General features: G+C 39.6%; 2 protein-coding genes and 1 non-coding gene across 5 annotated transcripts in view; all 3 read left to right on the forward strand.

Moving 5' to 3' along the window:
• The first annotated feature begins 86 nt into the window (after nt 1–86).
• haus6 (HAUS augmin-like complex, subunit 6) lies at nt 87–9,834 on the forward strand. Its single transcript, XM_042512601.1, has 16 exons — nt 87–547; nt 1,125–1,220; nt 1,309–1,387; nt 1,682–1,814; nt 1,993–2,137; nt 3,045–3,107; nt 3,190–3,247; nt 3,472–3,645; nt 4,016–4,212; nt 4,484–4,613; nt 5,398–5,500; nt 5,603–5,663; nt 6,687–6,825; nt 6,943–7,041; nt 7,840–7,975; nt 8,162–9,834. Exons 1-16 carry the CDS (start codon nt 405–407, stop codon nt 8,866–8,868), a joined length of 2,463 nt encoding a protein of 820 aa, XP_042368535.1. The 5' UTR covers nt 87–404; the 3' UTR covers nt 8,869–9,834.
• LOC121962555 lies at nt 5,762–5,892 on the forward strand. Its single transcript, XR_006107140.1, has one exon.
• Nucleotides 9,835–10,846: 1,012 nt separating the features above from the next.
• The window catches only part of dennd4c (DENN/MADD domain containing 4C), a 38,257-nt gene continuing 28,356 nt past the window's right edge, over nt 10,847–20,747 (forward strand). For all 3 annotated transcript variants that reach the window (XM_042512772.1, XM_042512773.1, XM_042512774.1), the window contains exon 1: nt 10,847–11,143. The gene's annotated coding sequence lies outside the window, so the exon portion shown is untranslated. The remainder of the gene's footprint in view (nt 11,144–20,747) is intronic.

Raw genomic sequence — 20,747 nt, forward strand, 5'->3', positions numbered from 1 at the left:
GTAGTGCGGAAGTGAGTTCGCAGTCGGTCACCGGAAGTATTTGTTAACAACATCCGGGTGGTGATTGGAAAAAATTGGCGGTTTGATTTCAGGGTGTTGCGTTTTCCTGTTCCTGATTGAAAATTGTAAAATTTTGTTTAACAAATGTAAACTCAACCGAAACTTATCTGGACCTACTCTTATAAAACCTGTGACTGCTGTTCGGCTGTGCTTGTTAAATTATTAACAGTATGTTAAATGTATGTTGTCAACCTCAAAACAACGTCGAAAGCTAGCAGAAGTTAGCCACCAGTGAACTTTGTAGCTAGCAGCTAAAGCTAGCTGGCTAGCTGTGTTAGCCAGGCTGGCTCTTTGACCAGTCGCCACCGGACACTCTCACGCTACTTCTTCCACCTTTTGGAGTAATGGCGAACCCGGCATTGATGCAGAAAAAGAATGGGAAATATCTGTGGTTTGCTCTTCTTGGGCTCGGACTTAAACCGGACACCGCAGTGTCGTTAATCGCTGGCAAAACCAGCATAAACGTCAAACACATCAACCTGGGACCGTAAGTCTGCTTTTATTGTGGATAACAACATCATACAGTGTATGTTAGCTAACGAGGCTGGCCAAGTTTTTGTTGTAAGTCGCGTAAGCGTTTGTTAATACTTCTAGAATAATAAATTTATTTATATGGCACATTTTAAATAGAGTTTACAAAGTGCTTCACAAACAAAGCAAAAGCAGAAATGGGACACACAGAGGGCAATACAACCACAGAAAGCCAAACTGTCCTGCTAGACATGTGCGAGAAAGTCGGGTAGATTTAGAGTAAAATTTAAACAAGAAGACAAATAATTCAAAAGGCAGGACGCAAATGTCAATATGAAATAATACTAACATATAGACCAAAAACAACAAGAAAAGTAAAACCACAAATAAAAGAAAATTAAAGAAATTAAACGTAAATAACATTGTTAAAATAAATGAAAACGAAAAAAAAACAGGACATCACACAAGAGCAAGTCTGTAAAATTATCAAATGTGTCTGCTATCATCAAGTTACTCTGAAGTTGTTATTCTCAGCACACTTGATGTTAAGATTTATTCTAACGAGGCCAAATGTTGTTTTTTTTGGCCAACAGGAATATGTTCGACAAACCAAACAAGGATGCCTTCTACATTGTCATCAATTTCCTGTTGGAGAAACTCAACCCAACACGATTTACTGAAGCATACAGGTAAAGTTAATTTAGACATGATCAGCTACTGCCATTCATATTTAAAATTGCTTAGGAGTCATTGTGAAAAATATTTATTATGGTTTAGGCACTGTTGGCCTGTTTTGAACCATAAGGCTGATGCTGAATTCCGCAAAGTTACCTGCGCTTGGCTGCGAGAAATAATGGTAAGAATATGAGTTTTACTATGATTTTCATCTTTTTCATCGGTCCATATTTTACAGATTATATGCCCGATATAGGTCCTTACAAATTGGAAACTGTGTCCATCTAATCTTTCTCTGTTGCTTAATTTCCTGTGCCTTTCCTTCTCACGCTCACCTTACTTAGCTTAGATATCTCTGTACAGTTACAGATAAAAGGGATATAAATCTACTTTTAAAGACAGTCATACTCTGCTGGTAAACAATAAACAAATTGTCACCACTAACTCACTTCTGTCTGTTTTTAACTGTATGTAGGATGAAACTGCGAATGCAGGATCCAAAGTGGTAGCATCCTTGTTCCTCTCACCCGGAGGCCCCAAGTTTATCAGCTTGATGCTTCATTTGGCAAATCACGTCATGTTGCAAGAAATGAAGACATTTAAAACAGGTAGGTCTAGTTTTAAAATCTTGCTTTTTTTCAGTACTAGTAGTTTGTTACAGCTTGAATCCAAAAGTATGGAGAGACACAACATTGGCCGGGTGCTGTTTCACTTTGTTTCATTGGATTTGCCATGGAGTTGACACTTAAAAGACTATCAAATAATCACAAATTTTATCATTGTCAGATGACAGTTGGGTTCCAGAGGCTGCAGCAATTCCTGCGTCCTCCCTGGACATGGCAGTGAAGAGACTCAACCTTATCAATACCAGGTTTCTGAAAGCTGGAGTGGATCAGGATCGTTTTCTTCACGAGTACCAGAAACGGGCACAGTAAGTCCTTGATCGTCCATCTTGGCAGCTGGACAGGGCCAGATGTCTGTTCATATTTACATCAGTAGATTGAAGCTTTCTACATTACATTATACCCAATCAAGCACTATCACCTCAGTTCATGACGATGAAACTATTCACAAAAATTAAATATGTTGTAATGTTTCGTATATGTACAACAGATATAGATTATTATATTATTATAGAAGTAGTAGTGTTGCATATTAAATGTGCATTGCCAGTTCTGTTTATTATTTTGTCAATTCCTTTTTTTTAAAAAAAAAACTGTATTTAATATTGTGAATTTGGCCTGTACTAACTTTGTAGCCTGCTGCTTTCATTATATTTACAGACATATTATTTCTAATATTGCTGCGTCTATTCTTGTTGTGTGGCTGTATTATCTTTTATCTTGCTGAATATTATGTTGTAGCCCTGCGAAAAGCAAGTTTGTCCCGAGGTATTTCTGTTTGAATCTTTTGTAACTGCTCTTGATGTTGTCTGTTAATTGGCCATTTGTTCCAAGCGCCACTTGTTTTTTGTGCACCAATCAGTAAATCTGGAGGCCATTTGGCAGCTGCTGGAAGTGTTGGCAATCAGTGTCCTTGTTGCAGACATTTTACATTGTCATAGCAGGAAAAGCACAGGTGAAACAAATGTTGTTAACAATAGCTCTGTTTCAGGAAGTGTCCCAGTAAGCCAAGCCAGTGAGCCAGCTCACCCACAGTATCAAATACACCTGTGCATTTCCTGCTATCACATGCCAGTTGTCTGCTGTGACAAAGACCTCTTGAAACAATGTGCACAGACCGCAACATTACACTGAAGTTTGTGTTTTATGCATGAACACAGGGCAAAGGGAGCTCTGTTCAATAATGCTGTTTTCTTTTGTTTCCCTCTTTTGAAGAGTCCTGGTGAAGTCTATGAGGGACATCAGAGCAGAGGGTGCCAAGTATGATGAGCTACTCAAGTATGTATGACTTTATTTTGTAAGTACTTCTGGCTTTCAATGTTGTTATTCCAGTTTGTTCAATCGGTTTGTCTGCTTTCAGGCGTCACAGCACTAATTCCACACAGGAGGGAGCTACTCCAGCTGAGAAGCTCAAAAGGGTATGTCACATTATGATTAAAAAACTTAGACATGAATTGTACGCGCCATGTGTTAAGACATTATGACAGTGCTGATGCCAAGCGTGATGCCATCTAAATCAAATCAAAATCAGTGCCTCTGTCATTTTACCAAAGATCTGGGAAAGTTCTAAAATTGAGATGAGTTTTGGGAGGTTTTGGTACAAAAATGTGTTTAGCTCACTGATGCACTTGGTTGTCTTAAGGTGCGCTCCTTGTGGTCGGATATCGATGGAATGCTATCGGCTATTAAAGAGGAGCAGCATGCAGTGGAGAGCGTTTTGAAGGGGGATGTAGATCAGTACATCCTGGATGGGACGGATCGAGGGCTCAAAATTCCTCGCAGTCTGCTGGAGAGAATTGAACAGCTTCCACATCAGGTGAGAGAAGATAATGTGGTGTTTATTCTTAGAAACTGTACATACGATTCTTGTTTACTTGATTCTTGAGTCTGTTAGCTTCAGCTTCGCTTGTCTTTTCACTGCCATCCCAGGCTTCCAGCAATTTGTTTTGACGCACAATATTTTTCTCACTCTCAAATCAAAAATGTTATAATTTGGCTATACTGTGTATACACTCTGTATAAAAAGATAGATGAAGATGAAACAGTAAAGTAGACAGGGACTTAAATCATGGCTGCAACAGGAGATGCCAAACCTGTCCGTGCATTGAAAGACAGTATATGAATTAATAAATCATCACAGTGACGAGTCTTAATGTAGCATTGGTTTGTGTGTGCATGTTTTCCAGTTGAGTTCAGGGAATGTGTATGAGGCTGGCCAGCTGAACCTCTTGTGTGTGTTGGAGCTAATGAATCACGCGCTGCAGCTCCTGAGGGAGGAGCGCTGTCGGGTCTCTCATGCCCCCAAGCCTCAGCTCAGTCCCGAGCACCTGCAGGAGAAATGTCAGCAGATGGCCCGTGCGCTGCAGAATCTCCATCTCATCAGGTATACATGAACTCACACTCGCATGACAGGATGCATTTTCTCCAATCTGTCTCATGTTGATATACATTTTTTTTATTACATTAGATTTTAATTTTGGATTTTCTTAAATGTGCAGCTTTTTAGTTTGCTGAGATCTATCTGTATAAACCCGTAGTGAGGAAACTGTGACAGTTAATGGAACATTTGTCATCATCGGGAAGAATTGCCTCAGTAGTATTTGCTTGCCAACTAAATGTTAGATGACCTTGAGTAATTAATTTTTTTTCCCCAGACAGAGGATTTCCAAAGAAGAAATTCCTGAACTCAGGACTACCATCAGAGAGTTGGAGGCTGCGTGGGACAGGAAGTGGATGGATACTTTGAAGGACACACCCCTTGTCTCTTTTCTAAATGAAGATCCTGTGAGTTGTCCTTAGAGTTTTTTAACTTCTCATAGTCATTCAGTGTACTTTTTGATGCCTAGTTCATATTACATGTCTTCAGCCCCTGATTTTCCACTCACTGACAGTTTTTGGAGCTCACTGACAAAAGCTTCACATCAGAGGCGTTCTGTCCTTGAGCACTATGTGCGAGCTGTTCAAAGTTGAATTCAAGAGGCTCGGCAATGCATCACAGATGCTCTCCAAATATTTATCATGTGTAATATCTGGGTAGAGCTACAGCCAAGTATAGCACAAGACAAGTTAAGGACAGAAGAATGGCACTTTCCACTGTGTATGTGTTTGTGAGGGAGAATTTTACAAAGAGAGAAGGTGGAAGTTGAACTATTGCTCATGGTGTTTCTTTAAGTCATTAGCCTTTATAACTTACTTGAAACACTGCTTTGTCACATTTTTACTTTTATTTTTTTTTTATTAAGAGCCACCCCCCATCCGGGGGTTGTGGTTTGACCCGTGCATCACATGACTTACTCGTTGGGGATTCATCTTGGAGAAAGATCTTGTGATCCCCTGTTGCCGGTCAGTAATGTAGTGTGAAAACCACAATGACTTTTAGACTCCTAATTACAAGGAAACAAGTCGTGAAGAGTGAACAGTCCATCCATCAGACTAAGGGGGAAAAGTAGATAATTCGTCACATTACTGTCTCTTGCTATCCGTTAAGGAGGAAATCATAAACCAAATCACAGTAAAAAATGTTCTCAGTAGTTGCATATCTTAATCTAATATTTATTTTCTGTTTTAGGCTCTTGGCTTCCTTTCACCAATGGCTCCACTGTCTTTCGAACCGGCAGCTGATGCTAGTTACAAAAGTAGTGTCTTCTTCCAGTACCCTGCAACGCTTCTTGGTGAGCAAAATCTGATCGTGAACATATTAGTCTGTGTATTCATTCGGGTTTTTCACAACAGTGCAGTTTTTATTTCTAATCATGCTTCGTATAATATTTCAGAGGAGAAGCCCGCAGAGAGTAAATCACAGGAAGTTGTCCCCCCTAGTTCTCAGCTGAAGAGGTAATGTAATCTGTCTGAACAGCTCATAAGGGAAATGTAAGCTTCATGTTGACATTTATAAATGTTTTAAAGTTTATTTGGTGTTTTTTGGCATCTGATGGGAGGCAGATACCTGGGCAGTCTTGAGCAGTGTTCTGTCCGTCACAAGTCCTCCCTACAGCATACATGCTCTCTGATGACCGCGGCGAATTGAGAGAAATCGCCACGGACAGATACGGAGCAGATAATCTTTATTACTTTAAGTACCAACCTCATGGTTTATGAAATATTAAATAGAAGTTTGCACAGTCAACTCAGTAGTGTTATTGTATAGACATTGTAAAAGAGTAAATGTAGAAAACTGCATTGCATGTCACAAGAAATAATGCAGCTAGTCTCGTATACATTCAGCAGTCCCATGGTTATGAAAAACCTGGAAAAGTCATGGAATTTCACAATCACATTTTCCAGGCCTTGGGAATTCATGGAAATTGTAAAAAAATCGTTGTGTGATAAAATTGTTACAATAATCTTCCCTGGATGACCTTTCTTTTATGTTATGTAACATAATGGCAAATTTACTTTCTGTAGTGTTTATGTATTATAGCTGGATTAGCATTGACGGGAACATATCGTTTATGATCATTTTACCTCACATTCTGTCTCCACCTTCAGTTTGGAGAGAGAAAAAAATATTATGTGTCCTTAAAAAGTCACGGAAAAATTTTGAATTTTTTTTCCCCGTGAAAATAAGTGGGAACCCAGTACATTATAAGCTGCTAAAATATAAGCGTCACTTTGAAGTTACCCAACCTGCACACACACATTCAACAGTGGAATTGAAGGCAGATGCAGAGCAGTGTGCCAAGGCTACATAGTGAGTTTTCATTGGCTGGATCAAGATGCTCTCTGTGTTATTTCACTGTAATCGAGCTTTTCTGCATTGTGAGGAAAGTATGGGGAAATGAGACTTCACTGTGCACAGACTGTGCGTCACTCTGCAAACTGTGTTTGAATAACAAATCATTTTTGTCTTTGAAACAGCTCTTGCCCTGCAACAGCTGAGATGGCCGAGAGTCCCATTGTCACCACTCAAGCATCGTCAAAAGCAAATACCTCTCTTGACTGGCTTTTTGACACCCCATCCCCTCCTCTAAAGGTCCAATCAGAACCGCCACCTCAGGCTAGTATTATTTCAGCAAAACTCTGCTTTGAGTTTAACTCCTGTTTATTGGATTTAGTTTGTGTGTACCAGTTCTTCTGACGAACTGAATTTAACAAAGCTGTGCTTGTTTTTTAGGCCAGTGTGAGAAAGACAGCCCGTGTTCATCAGAACGTGGCTCCCATGAGGACCAAGACTCAGATATTGGACATGGAGTGTGATAACCTCGCTGATCAGGTATACTTTTCAGAAATATACATGCTGTCTTTGTCTGGTTAGATGATAGATAATTAACAGCTCTTACACCATTTAAAAAAAAAAAAGTTGTATTCTATCTCTAAGGCTACATTGACACTAAGTTTTTGTTTTAAAACGCATAACTATTGCTATGTTTATGCCCAGCGTCAACACTACTCTGGTGTTTTGGAGCCACTAAAAAGGAGACCTGTTGCTGAGACCACATTAGTCTGAAAACTTCAGGGTGGCGTTTTAGTCTGCATGTGCAGAAACAATGATGCATACACCCATATCTGCACCCTAATTCAGTCTCATCAGTTGTACTGTGTCAAGCCAAAACATTATAGCTGAGCCTACAAACATGTTGTAAATGTTATCCTTCTTGTGTGGGCACTCCTTTCCTTTTGGCCATGGTCTCCTCCGGCTTACTTTCAGTCATTGTGCCACCTTGCTTTCGGTCCAAGCAAAGACATTTGTGGTCTTACTTTCTGCCATCTCCATTGTATACTTTAACTAAAGCATCCAACTCCAGAGTAGAAAATCTGCTTCCTGTTTTGATCAGCATGTGCAGTGTACAGGAAGTATGATGGGATATGTGTTTTCAGGCTTGTTAGATTGTTTTTAAAACGGTGCTTAATCGTTCATATGGAAGGTTACTTTCGTTAACATACGGTTTTAAAATCAGACCTTATTGGTGTGGGTGTTGCCTAAGTCTTGAATGACGGGTGATGTGACCACGTTGCACATAGTGAGTTGGGCTTAGATTTTATGACTGACTTAAGTTTGGATGTGTGTTAGTTTGCAGATGCAGTAACCACAACCAGTCCCACAGAGGACAGGGTCAAAGGTCTGGACCTGGATGGCCTCCTCTGCACGCTTCATGGAGATCCCTTCTCTACGAGAAAGCAGCTGCCACGTACACCTGAGAGCTTAAGTAAGTCGCTTTGTCACTTTTGCTCTCAGCCTCACATTCTGGTGAATTTTGTGCAAACACACTGTGGGACAAGCGTGAAGGAATGAGCTTATTTAGGATCGCATGATGGTTAAAGCCTGAAAAAATGTGGCCTCAAAACTTTACATAGTCTGAAATGGAAGTATTTCTTTTTTTTTTTGTCTGCAGTTCTAGATGTGAAGAACTCCTGGCGTAAGGCAGTTAAGGAAGATGAAGCTGAGAAAATAGAGCGATTAGCCAAGTTAAACGACAGCATAACAGGACGGCTCACTCCCATTAATGAGCACAATGTGCTGCTGGATCCTGAAACTCCCTCCCAGAGTGTCTCTTGCAGCATCACCCTTCCTGTCACAAGCCGCAGCAGCCCCCCTGTCAGCCAGCAGGGAGTCTCGCTTAAATCCACTCTGTTGTGGGACACCTTCAGCACGAGCGGCATAGGCAGCAGCGCGGTCCAGTTCAGCCTCGACCACGAAACACTCCCCGAAATGTCGAGCTGCGACAGTCTACTGAGCCTCGACGACGAAGCGGTGGATATGAAGAGTGAGGACGATGATGAGATCCTAATCCCCTCACTGAAGACTGCAGCGACAAAATCTCCACTGACCACACGTCATCTGGGTCAGACCCAGCAGGCCTGTGATGATGTCACCTTCATGGAAAGCAGGAAGAGAACACCGGAGTGTCTTCTGTCCGATCACAGAGGGTCTGGTTTGGACTGTGACTGGCTGATGGAGCCTGCAAAGTCAGTGGAAGCCACAGACAAGGTCTTTTCACTGGACTTAGACACACTAGACACACCTTCACCCCCGAAAAAGCAGGAGTACAGCCTTCCAAAACTGATCACATTCTCCCCAATAGATGACATGAAGTGTTAACTACATTCATATAAAAACCACTTTTCAGCCTTGACTGTCTTAAACTCTCGGCCCTAACTTTTTAATAGAAGTGACTAATATTTGTACATAACTGTAAAATAACTTACTTCTGACTCTCGCTAAATTACTTTTCCATGTTTGAGGTTCTTTTTAATTTAAAATAGTAAGACATGAACTGCTTTAATAAAATTGTAAAGTATTTCTCATTTCCTTTAAACTTGTGTGTACATAATTAGGAACTTCAGTGTTTTGTCCGTGCACGATAGCAATGTGGAAGTGCCTCTGATGATCCATTAAAATGTTGGGAAACAGAAAAATGTAGTCTGCTGTTCCCATGAGAAGCTAGTCTTCCTATTACCTGTAACATTTTCATAGCACTACTAACCACACAATGTTGTTTACGGCATGTTAAATGTCTGTAGGTATGTGAACACATGAAAGGGTCCATGCAAGGCTGGCGAAAGTTGCAGATTTTCTTAAATGTTGGATTAAACAATTGTAAATAACAATAAAAAAAAAAAAACATTGATCTCTTCCTAGGATTCTTGACACTACAAAAGTTTTAACTCCATTCTGAAATAAACTTAGAGCTTACAAGGGGTGGGGTCACATGATAAAAGGGCTTGCTTATCATTGCAGTGGTGTGATGTGTTATACTTGTGACTTTAACAAATATTGGATACAACACGGTTTTCCAAGTCCAATTTGCATTTCGTGTCTCAATTGGTTGAACTGCACCTGTTGCTTGTTTTTATATCGATGTAACTTCTCGCGGTTTAGGATGGGGGGCGTCAGAGGCCCAGTAAACCCATGTAGCAAAACAAGAGACAAGGTAGCAGCAAAGATTCATAGAAAGCGGAAGTCAAATGATTTTACCTTCACAGTAAAAGGTTAATTTTTCCAATGGGGGAATTTACCGGTAAAATTGCTGCACCATGAAAATAAAATAAAAGTAATGTTTTTGAATTATATCGTTGGTTTCATATGTCATACATTACCATATAAACTGGGAGATATGAAGCATGTTTACAAACAACTTTCTCGGATTTAAGGGTGATTTGGGAAGTGTTGTGTGGGAAGTGTGTCTTGAATTGCAGAGACAGTTATGACTGATGACCCGATGAAAACATGTCATAGTATTTACTTTGCCCACAAATGTATACTATTTACAAAAACTAAAAAAAAAAAAAAAAAATCATAGCTATGTGCACTGCAATACTTATATGGGCACAGTGCATGTAGTAGCCAATATATCAGTAAAATTATTTTGTTTATTTATTTTTATATTATTATTACTTATACTTTGAACACTTGAAAAATTTAAATACTTCAGCAATAAACACATATTTGATAATAGTTATTACAACAGTTATATTTATATAATGTATGGTACTGTAGGCCACTAATTTTGCAATAACTATCATATAAACAATTGTGTTATGTGTAAGTGTTATGTATTTACTGACAAACCATTTCCCGAGTGTTCAGTAAATAAATACAAAAACTGCAACACGAAGTTAAAATAGTAACAACAATAACAACATTGCTGTTATTAGTTGTAGTTGCAGTAGCAGTATATACTTGTGTGTTTTATGTATGTAAAATTCAAAATAGATAACTATTTTTTTTAAAAATTGCAACACATTAGGTTATATAATAATAATCATTATTATATATTTATTGAAAAACTATTTTTAAGAACTTAGTGTTAGTTAAATAAACAGGTGAATAAAAACTTAATCCGAAAAAATGGGTTATAATAATTATAGCAACAATTATTATCATTTTAGTATATATTTATCAACAAAATATTTCATTTATAACACTATTAAAGCGTTCAATAAATAAATTTAAAAAAATAACACGTCTAGAGGGTTTTACTTTGACAAGTCACGCCGGAAAGGGTTGGTTTTGAGGTGTTTTAGCTTGTTAGCGCTCCCAGCGTCAGCCCTCTTGTCAGTTGCAGCGGGGACTGAAGCCTCTCCTCTTCTCTGGGCGGTTCCAGTCTGAGAGAGACGTTTAGGAAGAAAGCCCACTAACAAAACTATCAGCGCAGACACAAACATGGCGCCTGCCTCCGCCGACAACTTCAGATGAAAGTGTGGCGAAGCAACAAAGTTTCAAAGGAGTATTTCCAAGTGCCTCTTTTGCGTGCCGTCCTCGTTTTTTAACCAGTTTCAGCTTGCACAAGAAGAAATACGGAATATAACAAGCGGGTAAAAACAGCAAGTTGCCTACATGTCAACATTGTCCCTCGCTGCAGTGTAAACAGCTGGTAAGTGCTCTTATTTTTGACTACGGAGATAGCTGAGACTTAGCAGTTTGTTGTGGGAATTAGAAACAGTAGTTTAACTATTAGAGGTGGCTTTAGTTGTGTAGAAGTAAGGTAAAAATACATTTTCCTGGTGTTGTGCTGCGACGGGCTGCCCCTACACTTTCCACCGTATGTTCTCCAACCGCGGAAAGAGACACAGCCACGTATCACCGCACGGGCTGATTACAGGAGGAAATTTCTTTTGTTATATCCGCGCTGATGTGTATTTCCTGCATGAAATTTGACCTAATTATGGTTCGGATGCAACAGTTGGGAATATAACACCCACCTCCTTTTCCTCTCTCCTCCCCGGGCCCTCCTTGACGCCAGATAATCAGACGCTGCTCTCCTGGAGCCTGTCTAACCTTGCAGGTGTCTGCTCTCAGCCAAACTGTATTACCTGCTTCAAATCAAATAGATATTTGCAAATCAAGACTTTAGCAGGGGAATTTTGCAATTTAAGACACCCAGAAGTGTCCCCAAGACAAGGTCCTGCTAACCCGACTTCCTTTTGGGCATGTGGCTTTTATCTTTCTCTCTGAATATGCCATGTTTGCATTTGTGTGACCCTAAACCCAGGACATAGAGCTGTGTAAGATGCCTCTGTTGGGTTTTGTGGATGAGTGTTGGGTGAGCACAAATGCCGTTGAATGCATTGCCAAGGTTTCTCACATATCTATGCCTCAGCAATTGAATGTTTGCCAACCAGCAGCAGTCTAACCCCTAAGGGCAGCAGAGTACTCCCAGCTCCAGCTTCCCATCACCGTTTTGGTGATTCATGGCATGCATGTGATGTTCCTGTTATGACAGCCGTGGCACAAGTTCCAGCAGAGAATGGCACTTCCTCTTGCATTCATTGCATATATTACATTCATGTTTTAATTTAGTTTTTTCACCTGAGACGGCAGCAGGAATGTCAGATCATAGCAGAATAATCACAGCTTGTGGATGAAGTAAATTGTGGAAATTGCCTTTGCAGAGTTGCATCAGCGCTGAGCCGTTGACACGTGGAAACGCAGCAGAAAAATCTCTTTCTTGACCTTGGCTTGGCCTGACAGCGGCTGGAAAATGGGAGTGGAGTGAATGTTGCCTCCTACTAACTGCTACAGCCAGCAGGTATAAAGTAGGTCATGGCTTCACTGTGGCTTTGTGTACATTAAACTTGCACTTTGTCACCACTGCTGGTGTCCAAAGGCTCTGTCAGCTGACCGAGGAAAGGAAGTAGATTGGCCAAGGGAGCAGCAACGGGCTGTTTAAGGACCTGGTTGCCTAGGCAAAAGTCAAATTGGATTTTGACGAGTGTGAGAAAAGCCAGTAGTTTCTCAGAGCAACAAATGTGACTGTTTCTGAAATGTCTGCTGTGATGCATCAGTGCAGATCTTTTTAGTAAAGTCATTCAACTGCTGTTATCTCTTACTTCAATGACAGTTCAGTTGTTTACACTCGCTAACATACTCAGGACTTTCACTTCAGCTGATATTTTGAAATCAATTTATCTCCTACGCTTTGACAGGCATTTCAAGATTCACTGAATCATTGCTTGTCGCTTCACTTTAACATTACTCAGCACTAGGGCTGCACAATATGCAAAAAAAAAAAAAAAAAAAAAAAGCAATTATTTGGACAGATACTGTGATTGGGATATGAAACAGGATTTTAGTGGTAATGGTAACTTTTTGCTTTTCATTCTCCTATGAAAAAAAAAAAATAAAAAAAAGATGATCTTATTATGTTGGGGTTTGTACCAAACAAGCTTTTTTTTCTTTATGTGGGGAATATGATCTGAATGATCCTCTTGTTAAGCTGCCTGTTTGCCCGTCTTAAGACATATTAACTCCAGATAGTTGTTTCGAGCCAAAGAGCAACAACAAGGATCTTGTAAGCCTAACAGAAACCCTCTCAGGTAACCTATTTCCTTCCTGTGACCCTTGTACTTCGGTCTGATGTGCCGGTGTTACCGTCGTTTTCTTTCAGTAGGCTTGGGTCTGAGCCGTTATGGACCCAGCTAGTTAGTAAGGGCAATGAGTTTGGCCTCGTTCCCTTCTCCTTAGAGTGGAAAGAATGCTCTCTGTCCACCGGCCTGTCACGCTCCAGGAGGGAGGCAGTCTTGTGACGTTTCTGCTGAGCCGAGCCTCACTGCGCTCAGCTACCCTCATCGTCTAAACCTACCCAGGTTGTTTTTGAATCTACAAAGTCATAATTACCGCACAGTTTACATAATTCGACTAGATTTAGTGCCACTGTTCTTTTCTAACTCTCTTTTCATGTTGTGGGAAGCTTCCTGCTGCCGTTGGGTGTGTATGTAACAGTTTATAACGCGCTTGAGCAAAATGTGTCACTTTCTTCTGAAAGCACACCTGGCTCTTCAGCCACGTGCTCACTGAGGTCTTTGCGGAGTGTAACTACTGACTCACAGAGAGCCAGGCGGAAAAAGTGTAAATGTTCAGCTTCAGCTATTAGTCTCTGTTGCCACCAGCTGCTTTGATGTTATCTTGACAGAACATTAAACAAGGATCCAGTGCCGCTGGATTGACAAAGATTTACAGAGATAAAATACTAAAAAAAGGGGAAACAGATCATTTGCATCAGTTTTTTGTGATAGGCTTTAGTGGATGTCTTTCACAGTGCTTAAGTAGTTGTATCTCGTAAAAAACAAACAAATATTTACTTGTAATAGCTTCTATAGTTTGAACAAACTAAACAAATTTACGGGCTTTTTTTTTCATCCACAAATTTATTAAGCAATGTGAAGTCATTTTCTGGTTGCATTAAATGGGCACTTGTTATTATTTTCAGTGTTATTATAGATTAAGAAATACAATTTTTTTTTTTTTAATTGAAAATGTATTTGTTCATTGATTAAAATATTTATCTATAAATATATTTATTTATTTCTATTTATTTTTATATCAAATATGACACAAATGTCCACTTGGACTCAATGATAAAGTGATTAGATCGGTCGTCAAAGGTAATCGAGAAATCATATTTTTGACCAAAACACAAGAATTCATATACTAATTATAGTCTTTTATATGACTTACTAATATTGAAAATATAAATGTAACTTTTGGTAGCCTACTTGAAGAATAAGATCAGTTGCTTTTTCAGACCACTTGATATATTTTGCTGCTATAAAATGACTGAAGTGAGATGAACAGACTGACATCTGTTTAATCTAATAGATAAAGTTTTCAAAGTTTTCATTCGGGGACATAATTTGCAGTTGAAATAAAGTAATACATTGCACTATATCTTAATAAATGTTATGGCAGTACTCAGCCTACTGCAATAATATTGTATTGTGACATGTGTGATAATGTGCATATTGTGATAATGGTGGTGTCACCCTTAGCAGATATCAGGACAGTATTTCAGTAAAATGACATTTTGCTTAATTAGAAACACAAACAGAAACTGCTTTTGTCCAAAGGAATAAAATGAAATGACCTGTAGAAAAAACACAAACAACCGTTTACTGTGTGATTAATTTGGTAGCCAGATACCTGTTCTGAGAAGCGTGTTGATGGCTATCGTCAGTCCCGAAAAGAAATTGGATTTTATGTTTTGCCTCTGTATAAAAAACAGCTGCCAGGTTTAAACAAACATCAGTGAGGGACAGAGTTCACCGCGGGTCCTCTGCTTCGTGCAGGCCGTGCAGATCTAGAGAGGTTGTCAGCATATGGATATGATAATGCCAGGCTATCGCACAGGCTTATCTGGAACCAAAAAGCAGATAAACTTTGAATGCTCCACCTCTCACACAATCTGAACAGCAAATATTGAACAGTTAAATATATTCCCTGCCTTTTACTGAGTGTATATTTTGTCCGCATTTTGACTTATTTTATGTATCGTAAACTGGAGGCTGAAGTGGCTCATTCCACCCAGTCACAGCACACTGTTGAGATTAATTAGCAGACCACAGTTCAACAGCCAACTATGTGCACACATACTGTAGCTTTGCACCATATGAATTCAATCAGACAGCAACTCAACTGGCTTCAATTTGAGCTCATCTCCCCTCAAACCCATGCGGCTCCACCGGGAAAAACACTGTTTCGTTTTTTTTTCTTCTTCCTGCGGTCGTCGCCTTGTTAAATAGAGGTTTCATCACCTCATTGGCACCTTATACTCAGCCTGGCCCTCACCACCTACAGCACACTGTGATGACAGGTGGCAGAGAGGGCCACTTTGCTCTTCAGATCCTGCAAAACCCAGAGCTACAGAGTGGCACTTGAGGCTGACACTGGTGTTGCAGAAGCTGACACACGGTGGCTCAGCGGCTGCCTTTGGAGCTGAAAGGGTAATGTGTCAGAGGCTATTACAGCTGAAATACATTTTTCCTTTGCAGATTTTTGCTTTTGATTGTTTGTTGTGTCATGGCTGAGCTTTCGGAGATGGTTTTAAGTGCACTTAGGCAGCCCTGTTGCATGCTGATGACAAAGTAGCACTTGTACAGAAGCTCACATATACACACACTTATCACAATAGATGGGTTGGTGTGAAGGATCAGCCTGTCTTGCTATTTATAACCAAAGGTCAGCCCACTCCTTTGTATAATTATTACTGCATCTGTACACTCTAAGAACACTCCTTCCTTATTCTTATTTGCAGCGTCCAAGGTTCAGTACATGGCAGTTGTGTGTGTCATGTTCAGCTGCTGTTTAAGTCAGTCTGTGAGTGGATGAGCATGGCAGGGCTCCTGCTGAAATAACCAAGACAGACACAGACAGCACTGTCTGTTGTCCAGCATTACACACACAAACAGTCATAGACTTGTGCATGCACACACGCGCAGGCAGGCTCTTTCACCCCTGGGGAACAAGCCTCCAGGCTCTTTTGTGTGAAAGGGATGAGATCATTGTGGGGCTAGACCATGGGGGGATGGAGTAAGGGGTTCCACTCTTGTTTACTTAAATAGAGAAATCTCTGTTTCGATGAACCCCATTAACAGCAGACAAGTGTTAAATGTGAGCAAACATCAGGTTAAGCACACCTATATGAGGAGTATAGTTTTTTTGAGTTTTACTCTGCCCTCAGGAGCTGTATGGCTGCATATCCAACCTTTGACGATTTTGCAGGCAAGTTAAGACCATTGCCACTGTCGAGAAACAATACCTCCAGTGCAGGGAAATCAGAGGCCTCCAGCAATGATCCACTCAGGATTTCAGAACTAAGAGTCACCACAGGTTTAATTTTAATCCTTATTTGGACTAGTTAGTCCCACACAGTTACTTCAGCTGACAAGTCTTACTGATGTTACATTCTCAGTTTGGTTTGCTAATCTGAAATGGTAATATATTCCCCCTGCACCACTAGTTATAAATTTAAAAAAGAATAGGCCATTGTATTGGAGACGGTGATTCATTACATCTCATTGTATTGCATTACACCTTGCAAAATGTTTACTTATCTCAAAAAATCTGGATTGGTCTCCCTCTCCTGCATGACTCTGAAAGATCACAGAGCGGCTTGAATGATTAAATAATATCTTGTACAAGTATTTGTAAATTTCTTTTCCACCATTAACGATAACGGCTAACAAGAGGTCCTGAGTCCCTGCGGGGATGTAGGGCTTTAGACTTTTTTCCACCTATTAGAAATTGTTGAAGGGTTATTCGGCAATGAGAATCGTGCTTTGAATGTCCTTATTTGTCTGAAATATCTAATTATTTTTTGTTTTCAGTAGGTGATTTTTTTAAAACCACCATTCAAGCAATTTGTACCTAATGCCAGTAGAAGCTTCTGTAGTGCCCTCAACATGGTCACATCACATCGTACGGCCTGAATGGAAAAATCTGCTCTTGCATTGTGGACTTAAAACAGTTTGAACCATGGGCTGGTTTTGCTTTGCTTTCACTTCTTTTATTCCCAGGCTTATGACACCTCATTATACCATATGATGTTATTTTCAGAAAATGTGGGGATACTCAGAAATGCTATAATTTGGCATGTCAGTTTTAGTAAGCACTCTGGAATATATATATATATATATATATATATATATATATACATATATAAGATAAAGTTCACAGAACTTGAAGGTTTAATTGGATTTATGGCGCTCATCATCAATAGATATCGGAGATACTGTTTTCACTTGAAATAGGAAGTGACACTGATTCCAAGAGTTTGTGTGTGTCCTTTGTACTTGACTGAAAGATTTCTGAGAAAAGGGGGTATGAATTTTGAAGTAAAGTTCAAACGTTTAATGGGCAAGTTTTTTTTTCTTTGTGGAGCCTATTTTTCCACGTCTTTGTGTCTAAGTGACTAATTCGAACAGTAACTTTTGAAATCTGTGAATTGTTAAGTGAGACTACAGCAGACAGCAGAGGCTGCACGTTACTGTTTAGGGCATATTCCCACTCTCAATTTACGTCCATTAGAAGAGCTTGTTTTTGCCAGTGACTGGCTAACATTATTATTTCAAGTGTCTGGCAACTTTTCTCTCTTAAGTACTGATCACTTTTAGTTGCCTTCAGATGATGGTAAGAGCCTACCCTGAGTGGTTACATTGCAGCCTGTTTTGCCAGTGCCAGCTGCAGCTGTATTATTTGTATAATATAAGATCAGTTTAAAAAATGTTGTTCCTATTAGTCATTTAAACACAAACATACTGGAAAATCAGGTCCAGGTTTGGAAAATAACAAACCTACCCTTTAAAGTCAACTGCATAAACATTGCCCACTCTGTGCATTATACATTGAAACTGAAAGTGGAGACTCGCTCCACATTAGCTTTAAGAATTCATAGCTACAGGGCAGCCGTAAACCAGTTTCAGAGAAACCAGTCAGAACACATGTCCTCTAAAGCTGCATAGTATTTTCGTCGTGGTTCATAGTGACCCGACTCACTGAGTGCAACAGAGACAAAGAGCCTGACACTCGATCATCGGGGCTCAGGAGGAACAGAGGAACAGGTTTTTACATAGTAAGGGAGGTGCAGAGCAGAACCTTTAGAGGCGGGGGCTCGAGTTACAACACAAGACTTAATACACTGGAAATTTAATGCACCAGTTCGTCTGCCACATTGACTCAGTCATTTTACCATTTGACCCGAGAAGCTGCACAATTAATGCCTTGAGGTTTAAAAGTTTTCCTCAATATGTTTTTTTCCACCCTGCATGCTCTCACAAGTGCAGAACAAGAAGGGCGGAAAAAACAATCCTAAATGTTATGCTCCCTTCTGTTTACAATAGATTTAAAGCTTTTAGTCTAATCCACTGTCAACATCACTGCCGTTTATGACCGCCACAATGTTTTATTTGCTCACCAGACATAAAAGTGCACAATAAAACAAGCCTTCTCTGCCATTTTAGGTCTAAAACGGAGGCAGCAGACTTCATTTTCTCCGTCCTTTGATGCTGACAGCAGACTGCAGAGAACATGTCAGCTATACTAAATGTACCCTTGAAAGACTTGGAGATCAATTTCCTCAGCTAGAGTAACACTAGTCGCAGCTCAGGGTCGCGCAGCCTGGCATTGTTGGGGATCGGTTGCCATGGCACCGTTGGTTTGTCTATCATGGGCTGTCACAAAGAGATATTTGTATGGTTGTGGCGGGGTGTGTGTGGTGGAGGCAGAGGGGACTATCACAATACGTTCCAGCCTTAAGAGTGTGTCCGTGGTTGTGTGCACACGTAACATCGGGGGCTAGCTGGCCTTGCAGAGAAATGTATGCTGTATAGAAGTGATACAGTATCCACTCACAGTGATACAGTATGACAGATGTACTTTTAAAGATAAACTATCCACAATAACGGGCCATAATGAGACACATTATTGCGTCTATAATTAAACAGTGATGATACCCTCACTATTCGGCAGCAGAAATACTTCTTACTATTCTTTCATTTTTTTCGATGTGCACTTTAAATAACATATTTATACATATCCAGATGACTATTTGTTTTTCTTTTTTAACCATAGGATAAGCTATTTACTTTGTGATTGTGTGAAAAATGTGGTTTTGAAATCAGGCACGTTTCCTAAAGATTTTATTTCTAAGGTAATATTGTTTTCAAAATTTAAAACCGTATTTTTTAACTTTTATTTAGTGAGTTGTTGTCGGATAATCTGCATTTGAAATGAAAAAAATCAAAATTAAAAATATGTGTTTTGATTATTGAAAAATGTGATTAACAATTTCAAATGGCTCTTATAATAATAATGTTTTTTTGAGCATTATTTTTAACTTTATAGATTAAATTGTGCTCAACTTTGACTGTTTTCTCAGTGTTTTCTTGCATTTAGACCTGTCAACTAGTCTAACTTTAAACTAACATTTAATGTCAGGGAAATTATACGTCAGGAATATCCTCACTACCATCTACACCATTTTTCTAGAGAACAGGAAATAATATGTCAGCATTTCATTTATTTTTAGTGTCCATAGAAAAGTCCCTGAAATATCAATACATCACATTCCCATATAATTAAAACAGCCCACTAACAAGAAGAAGTACTACAAAATACAGTTAAATTCACTAAACTATCCATGTGATGCAGTGTTCTACAGAATCACAACAGTCCTCATACTGACAGAACTGCAGTGAGCAAAACACACGTTTAAGTAATGCTTCTGTCTATGAAAAAAGCTATGGGTTTGTTCTGTGGCTGGGGTTTTTACTACAGTGGGTAGTGTGAAAGATAACAGGTGTTTCTAGGTCAATGTGGAATTTCAAATTATACTGTTTTTTTGCAGGGGAAGAACTGATCTAATTGCAAAAAACAAGTTATTACCAATTAATGTAAAAAGAAATCTAATCCCTGTTAATATAATTAAGCATAAGGTTGGAAGTGGATGCGGTGTTAATGTTCTCTAACTGGCATGGTGGACAGTCACAGGGCAGCATGCAAAGCCCAATCAGGACCAAACAGATCTGCCACTTGCCCAGGATAGTGTTGGCTTTTCTCTTTTTTTTCTGTTATCATAGCTTTGTTCCCTGCTGTGACTGTTTCTGGTGAAGCTCATGCTGTTTGGAAGCTGTATGACTCACAGCCTTGATGTTTTTATACCAACATTAACATTTCAAAGCAGATGAATTGTAGAGGCTAATGTTTGTGACAAATGTTAAAATGTGCAAAATAGAGACTCTTGCAAAACAGAGATGTTCAATGAAGAAATTATACCTAAAATTGCTCATTTTTTCCTGTAAAGTGAGACACTGCACTCACATTTACTTGTTTCCTGCGCACCTGCTAATACAGGAGAAGCAGGCTCATAGTGTGTTTACACTGAACATAAAGTGAATTTTCACCTCATGTTACTCATGCAAATACAACCACCAAAATGAGTATTTTGCAACAGGAAAATATTTGCCCTTAACTGCTGTGCTGGCAATTGTGCTAAACTAATTGGGGGAGGCAGCTAACGCCTAACTTTGTTTGTAGTAAAGTACAACTGATAGCTGGAATCAAGTGACGTAAACACAAAGACTTCACATTCACAGCGTGAACAGCATTTGAGGCGGTTAGTTTCAAGCCCTGCTGTTGTTTAACCTGCGCAAAATTGATGTGAAACAACAGAAAAACATCGGCCACTACCATCAATGTCATCGTAT

The sequence above is a fragment of the Plectropomus leopardus genome, chromosome 23 (assembly GCF_008729295.1).
Source record: "Plectropomus leopardus isolate mb chromosome 23, YSFRI_Pleo_2.0, whole genome shotgun sequence".
Lineage (NCBI taxonomy): Eukaryota > Metazoa > Chordata > Actinopteri > Perciformes > Serranidae > Plectropomus > Plectropomus leopardus.

Coding starts and splice junctions, on each gene's coding strand:
- haus6 (XM_042512601.1), top strand. CDS start 405: ATGGCGAACCCGGCATTGATGCAGAAAAAGAATGGGAAATATCTGTGG. Junction 1,388..1,681: donor CTTGGCTGCGAGAAATAATG/GTAAGAATATGA, acceptor AACTGTATGTAG/GATGAAACTGCGAATGCAGG. Junction 3,646..4,015: donor TTGAACAGCTTCCACATCAG/GTGAGAGAAGAT, acceptor CATGTTTTCCAG/TTGAGTTCAGGGAATGTGTA.